A 7,133-nucleotide genomic window follows, 5' to 3' on the forward strand; every position below is an offset into this window, starting at 1 on the left:
AGTATGGGGCTAACTGTAATTTCATTTACAGACATTAGCCTCTGGTCCTCTTAACACTCTAATCTTCCTTTGTTTACTCTCCTGAACCCCAAGAGCTCCGCTCTTGAGCCACAGCACAATCCTAGGCAGAGCCAGGAAGAAGCAGAAGAAAGAATGAGAGCCAAAGTGGGCTCATGAATCTTACAAAAATCACACTCCTTTGAAGATATCTCCCACTGGAGTGTGTCTGAGATACAACATACTCTACATCTCGACCTCCTCAATTCAGTGACAGCAGGGACACTTTTTAGATACCAGTCTTCCTTTATTGCTGCAGAAAATTGAACATAGCTATGACTCCTGACAAATTCCAGGACAGCTTTAAAAACCCGTGGACCATAAGTTTTTAAGGAGGTGCCTAGGTTAAAATGGAAAGTAGGTGCTATTTTATAGAGACATATAGGTGCCTTCAGTGTGTCTCTTCATGAAATACTAGCATAAAGGCACGGAAATGTACACCTGGATCACCTATTTTGTTATGGGAAATTGTGGGGGAAGAGCTTCCCCACAGCAAATCCCTCTTTGTCAGGAAATAATGGTGTGGGTGGGTATGTGAAAACCACAAATGTCTGTGTCACACACAGATCAGCAGCCAAAACGCACTTTATTTAATCTCTCAAATATTCAGCCAGTAGTTATTACTTCCACAATTCATTTGATTACAATAATAAAATCACATATTAGTTTCTAATTCTTACAAATGTGTCCCAGACTGCCTGCGTGTCACCACTGTAGCACAGCTCTTTGTTCAGAAATAAGAACCGTTGCTTTTTCAGCATTCTCTTTCTCACTCTAAACAAACTGGCCTGCCTATCTTTCTTAGATGAGGAAATATCAATATTGCACCTTCTACTAAATGTTACAAGCCATTCAATGCATGAGCTTGCTCCAGTATACACAGCTAGTGTGTATTCTGCTGCCCACTTGCAGGCTTACTTTCGAAAGAGAAGGACGCCCATCTTTCGACACAAATCGCAAGATGGGCATCCTTCTCACAGGGTCGCCCAAATCGGCATAATCGAAAGCCGATTTTGGGCGTCCCCAACTGCTTTCCATCACGGAGATTACCAAAGTTCCCGGGGGCGTGTTGGAGGCGTAGCAAAGGCAGGACTTGGGCGTGCCTAACACATGGGCGTCCTCGACCCATGATCGAAAAAAGAAGGGCGTCCCTGACGAGCACTTGGACAACTTTACTTGGTCCTTTTTTTCTTATGACCAAGCCACAAAAATGTGCCCTAAATAGATGACCACCGGAGGGAATCGGGGATGACCTCCCCTTACTCCCCCAGTGGTCACTAACCCCCTCCCACCCTCAAAACTTTTTAAAAAAATATTTTTTCTAGCCTCTATGCCAGCCTCAAATGTCATACTCAGGTCCATCGCAGCAGTATGCAGGTCCCTGGAGCAGTTTTAGTGGGTGCAGTGCACTTCAGACAGGTGGACCCAGGCCCATCCCCCCCTACCTGTTACACTTGTGGTGGTAAATGTGAGCCCTCCAAAACCCACCAGAAACCCACTGTACCCACATGTAGGTGCCCCCCTTCACCCATAAGTGCTATGGTAGTGGTATACAGTTGTAGGTAGTGGGTTTTGGGGGGCTCAGCACACATGGTAATGGAGCTATGCACCTGAGAGCAATTTCTGAAGTCCACTGCAGTGCCCCCTAGGGTGCCCGGTTGGTGTCCTGGCATGTGAGGGGGACCAGTGCACTACGCATGCTGGCTCCTCCCACGACCAAAGGGCTTGCATTTGGTAGTTTCTGAGATGGGCATCCTCGGTTTCCATTATCGCCGAAAATCAGAAACGACCAAGTCTAAGGTCGGCCTAAATTTCCAGATTTGGGCGTCCCCAATTGTATTATCGAAACAAAAGATGGACGTCCATCTTGTTTCAATAATACAGATTTCCCCGCCCCTTTACGGGGATGTCCTGTGAGGACGTCCTCAGAAAAACTTGGGCGTCCCTTTCAATTATGCCCCTCTTGGTCTCTTAGCATTAGGGGTTGGCAGTTCTTCTACCCCCTCCCTTTGGCTCAGGCCACTCTTGTATACCATGTCCATATATTAGTCTTTATGTAATTTGTCAAATCTTACATGGACAGTTCAGATAAGGGTAAACAAGGAGTCAACAACCCCATATTAGGTTGTCGCCCCAGACTTTTCAGACCACTGGGGTTATGTTCTAAAATATCACTGCAGATGCACATGACTCCACTTCTATGGCTTGCTGAATGCTGTGTCAAGGACTTTGTCCCTATAAACCAGGCAGCATCTTCAATTCCCACGAAGACAGTCCTTGACACAGCGTTCAGCAAAACATGGATTCATGTTGGCATGAGAAGTCTCCTTTGCTATAATATATTGAGAACTAAAGAAGAAGCAGCTTTTTAAGCTAAGTAGTTTGGTTATTTTTGAAAGATATGAGTTTTTGATAAAAAAGTAATGTGGTTAAAAAAGCAATATTTATATATAAAAAAAGATAAAAACTTGGATCAATGACGAATACATGCCCACTCTAAACTGTGTTTGGCTTGATAAATTGAGCCGTAGAAGTGGAGTCATGCGCATCTGACAGATCCAATAGTGCTACTAAAAAAAACTGTATTGTTTAAGGAATATTTGAACTTTATAGGAGCTGGGAATTTGGACTGAGATTTATATGTGCCACCCCCTCCTTTGAAAAAAGTTATTGATACTGCTGATATACTAAAATATCATTGGCCACATTTGCCGGACAGTTCTTCTTATCATATCATGGCTGATTTCTTGGCCTTATTTTCCCCTCAGGGCACTATCCCCGCCTCCCAACCACCAGCCCCGCCTCCCACCACCGGCTCTGGCACAGACCATATAAGTCTGCCCAGCACTATCCCTGCCTCCCAACCACCAGCCCCACCTCCCGATCTTGACTAAGCTCCTGAGGATCCATTCCTTCTGCACAGGATTCCTTTTTGCTTAGCCCACGCATGTTTGAATTCCGTTACCGTTTTCATTTCCACCACCTCCTGTGGGAGAGCATTCCAAGCATCCACTACTCTCTCTGTGAAAAAATACTTCCTAACATTTTTCTTGAGTCTGCCCCCCTTCAATCTCATTTATGTCCTTTCGTTCTACCACCTTCCCATCTCCGGAAAAGGTTCGTTTGCAGATTAATACCTTTCAAATATTTGAACGTCTGTGTCCCCTAGTCTTTGTACTTTTTGAAAGAGTAAAAAATCGATTCACTTTTACCCATTCTACATCACCCAGGATTTTGTAGACCTCAGTCTTATCTCCTTTAAAGCCATCTCTTTTCCAAGCTGAAGAGCCGTAACCTCTTTAGCCTTTCCTCATATGAGAGGCATTCCATCTTCTTTGAACCAATGTGTCACAAACAACTCCCCCTAAGTGCACAAAAGATTTCATAACCCCAGTGTTGAGCACAGGATCACAAACATAAAGCAACCCATATTGGGACCAGCGCTTTAAGTACAATTTGGTTGCATCACGATCTAGGTCTCTATTACCCCAGAGAGGAAGCAACATAGTAGAGATGGATGGGAGTTGCATCTGCTTGCAAAGCCACTTCCAACCCTGGTACATAGTTTTCAAAATCTGATGTGCTGGAGTCATCACCACCCTCGTGGGTTGCTTGGTATGAAGGCAGTACATCAGATGAGTCGGTGCAATCAATTGTTGTTCCAAAATGATGGGAGTAAAGTAAATAGTCCCTTTAATCCAGTCCACATTATAGTGCCTCAAATAAGGTAAATTTAACCCCCTCCCCCCCCCAACCACCACCACCAAAAGGCAGGGAGAGCTGCCTCAAACTCAAAGCCTCTTATTATTCTATAAAAGAGCCAGATCACGATTGCTGAGGTTCATCGGAAAGGTTTGTAAAGCATAAAGCCGCTTTGGAAATAAAACCATCTTATATAAAGCTATACACCCAGTAAGGAATAACGGCAGTGACGCGAACAAAGTAAATACATCCAAAGACTTTTTGAGCACTACAGTGTAATTTTCCCGATAGGCATCTGTCACCTTACTAAACCCAAATTCTTCAATTTATGATGCACTTTTATGAGTGGAAAATCATCCACCCAATCTTATTGGTATAGCCTCAGATTTACAAATATTAAGGGGCAAACTAGAAACTTCACCCTGGGAGTGCACCAAATGGAACAGCCAATGCAAAGAGCGGCATGGGTGACTGAACACACACAACACATCATCAGCAAAAGTCATACATTTCACCACTTCTTTCCCCAATAGTAAGACCATTAAACGCAGGGTCTGGCCACAATGTAATCAAAAGAGGCTCCAAAGCAAGAACAAACAACAGCGGCAACAAAGGGAACCACTGATGAGTGTCCTGCACCAAAGAAAAGTAATCAGAGAGCCCCTCATTGAACAGCACTGATGACATAGGGCTAGTATATAAGATTTTTATCATATTTAAAAAAAGACCTCCAAAACCATATTTGTCCAACAAAAGAAACATATAGTCCCAATGCACACAATCAAATGCCTTTTAGGCATCCAGACTAACTAGGAAAGGAGAGACCTTACCAGTAGCACAGTACCCCCTAGCAGCCATGACCTTACGGACATTCCAAACTGCTTCTCAGGACTGCACAAAGCCCACCTGATCCTGATGGATGAGATCTGGAAGCAGGCCCAAAATACAGCTCCAAAGGAAGAGAAACATGATCCTACAAAAGTTTATAAAATTCGGTATTCAGACCATCAGTCTTAGCCAATAGGGTCTGCTTTATAGCATGAAGGATCTCCCATGCCGAAATCGGATCATGCAACAATTCGGCATCTTGGGGGTGGACCCAAGGCAAAACCAATGAAGACACATAGGACTGAACATCCCTCAACAGGCACCGAGGACTGCTGGTAAAATTGAGCAAAATATTGGGAAAACACATCAGTTGGTTAGTTTTAAAAACAAACTGACCCCGATGGTGTATGCCCTGACAAACCTAAGGCTCTCCGAGGGATGAACTAAATGTAGAATACGCACTTTTAAGTTGGATGTCTTAGAAGACTCATTGTGGCCCCTCACTCAGGAAAGTGTTTAGTATATTACTTGCTTTCTTTGTTTTTAATAATATTGATCTTTGTTCACATGCAGGATATTCTCCTATTCAGTTGGGCTTATGAGCAGGAGGAGAGACCCAGCTTTACCAAGCTCATGGAAATGTTGGAGAAATTGCCAAAGCGGAATCGCCGCCTTTCTCACCCTGGCCACTTCTGGAAATCAGCAGAGTAAGAAAAACCATCATTAGCTAAAAATTAGAATGGGAGCCATGGTACAAATAAATGGAAGCCATAGAACCCAGAAAAGTTTGGCAACAGCTGTTCCTTATAAATCAATGATAATTAATACTGTGACAAACAATATCTCCCTAATTCTATGTATAGTGCTCAGATTTGTGCACACAATTGGATTGCTTAATGAGCCAATTAGCACCAATAATTGGGCGCTAACAATCAATTATCAGCACTAGTTGTTGTTTGTTCAAATGTGTTTGTACCAATGCTCTTCTTTGAATCTGATTTCTGGTCTGGAGCAATATGTTCCATCTCGCACTTTGCGCTCTGCAACTGTTCGTAGACTAGTGGTACCGGACTTCCATGCTTTCCGTCTTGAAAGCACGAGAAAGCGTATTTTCACTGGCGCTGGTCCTCTGGCGTGGAGTACATTGCCATTGGAGACTCAGCGCGAGAGAAACCTGACAGCATTTATTATGTCTAGCTTATGGATTATCTTAACTGGACGGACATCCACCGTTTTGTCTTAATGTACCTACAATTCTAGTTTTTGAGAAGATTGTTTTTTATTGTCAGTGCTGTTTACATTTACGATTATGTATGTTTTGTTCTCTGCTCTGGATAAGGGCGGATTATAAATAATAAATCTAAATCTAATTGGCAGTCATTGGAATTTATAAAGATGTGCGTGCAAATTTTTCTGCACAGATCCAAAAAAAGGGCATGACCATAGGGGCATTTTTAGGATTTGGGTTCAGTGTTATAGAATTTGGGGGATCCGCGCTTAATTTAGGTATGGGAATTTACATCAGGGTTCACTTGGTGTAAATCTTCCCACCCAAAATTGCGTGTGGATCCCAGCGCTAAGCACTGTTCTGTAAGTGATACCCAACTCTGAGTGCCATTTATAGAATAGTGTTTAGTACACCTCTTTTGGCATCCAAATTTGGGCACCATTTACAGAATTGAGTCCCTTATGTGGATGTCCGTCCAGTGAACAATTTCACACTGTTTAAGTTACCTGGCTCTATGAGTGAATGCTTTTAATCATCGGTTAAAAAACTCCACTGAAAATTTATAAATGGAATTTCTAGTTCATAGAGAAAGTATCAAAACTAGATTCTGAAAGCACTTCACATATATAACTTTAACTCAGCGCCACAGTCAATATATCATCGGTTTCTTAAAATGACTTATCTCACCAATTATTTCATCGGGCCAGTGTCCACAATTTTCATACAGTCAAATCTCTTATATTATACATTAGCCATGTTGTACTTCCATTTTTTCATTTTGATGTCCTTTTCATTCACACCTTTTTCTACATTTATTACACTTTCCTATGATTTTTAAGCTATCCAATTCACAGATCCATTCAGTATGAGGGCAATTCTTTAACAGAGCGCCTAAAATTAGGCACCCAAAGGGGACTTGGTGGGAACCTACTTTATATATTTCCACCATTCATGATGTATTGTAAGCCACATTGAGCCTGCAAATAGGTGGGAAAATGTGGGATACAAATGCAACAAATAAATAAATACAGGAATGTAGGTGCCTACTTTCTTTCTAACTGGGTAGGTACGTGCTTAACATTTAGATGCAAGCACTTTATTTATTTATTTTGTTTTATTCAGAACTTAGTCTACCACTTTAGCTGATAGAACAGAACAAAGCGGTGTATAGACTATGGGGTCCTTTTACTAAGGTGAGCTGAAAAATGGCTTGTGGTAGTGTAGGCGCGAGTTTTGGGTGTGCGCCAATCCATTTTTTCAGCGTGCCTGTAAAGAAGACGTTTTTAAAATTTTTGCTGAAAATGGACGTGCAGCAAAA

General features: G+C 42.4%; 1 protein-coding gene across 1 annotated transcript in view; it reads left to right on the top strand.

The window, feature by feature from the left end:
* The window catches only part of LOC115480048 (kinase suppressor of Ras 2-like), a 577,290-nt gene extending 571,992 nt beyond the window's left edge, over window positions 1–5,298 (top strand). Inside the window, exon 19 of the mRNA XM_030218456.1 lies at window positions 5,161–5,298. Within this exon, the coding sequence (XP_030074316.1) occupies window positions 5,161–5,298 (138 nt within the window). The remainder of the gene's footprint in view (window positions 1–5,160) is intronic.
* The last annotated feature ends 1,835 nt before the right edge of the window (window positions 5,299–7,133 follow it).

Source organism: Microcaecilia unicolor, chromosome 11, assembly GCF_901765095.1.
Source record: "Microcaecilia unicolor chromosome 11, aMicUni1.1, whole genome shotgun sequence".
In the NCBI taxonomy this organism is placed as follows: domain Eukaryota; kingdom Metazoa; phylum Chordata; class Amphibia; order Gymnophiona; family Siphonopidae; genus Microcaecilia; species Microcaecilia unicolor.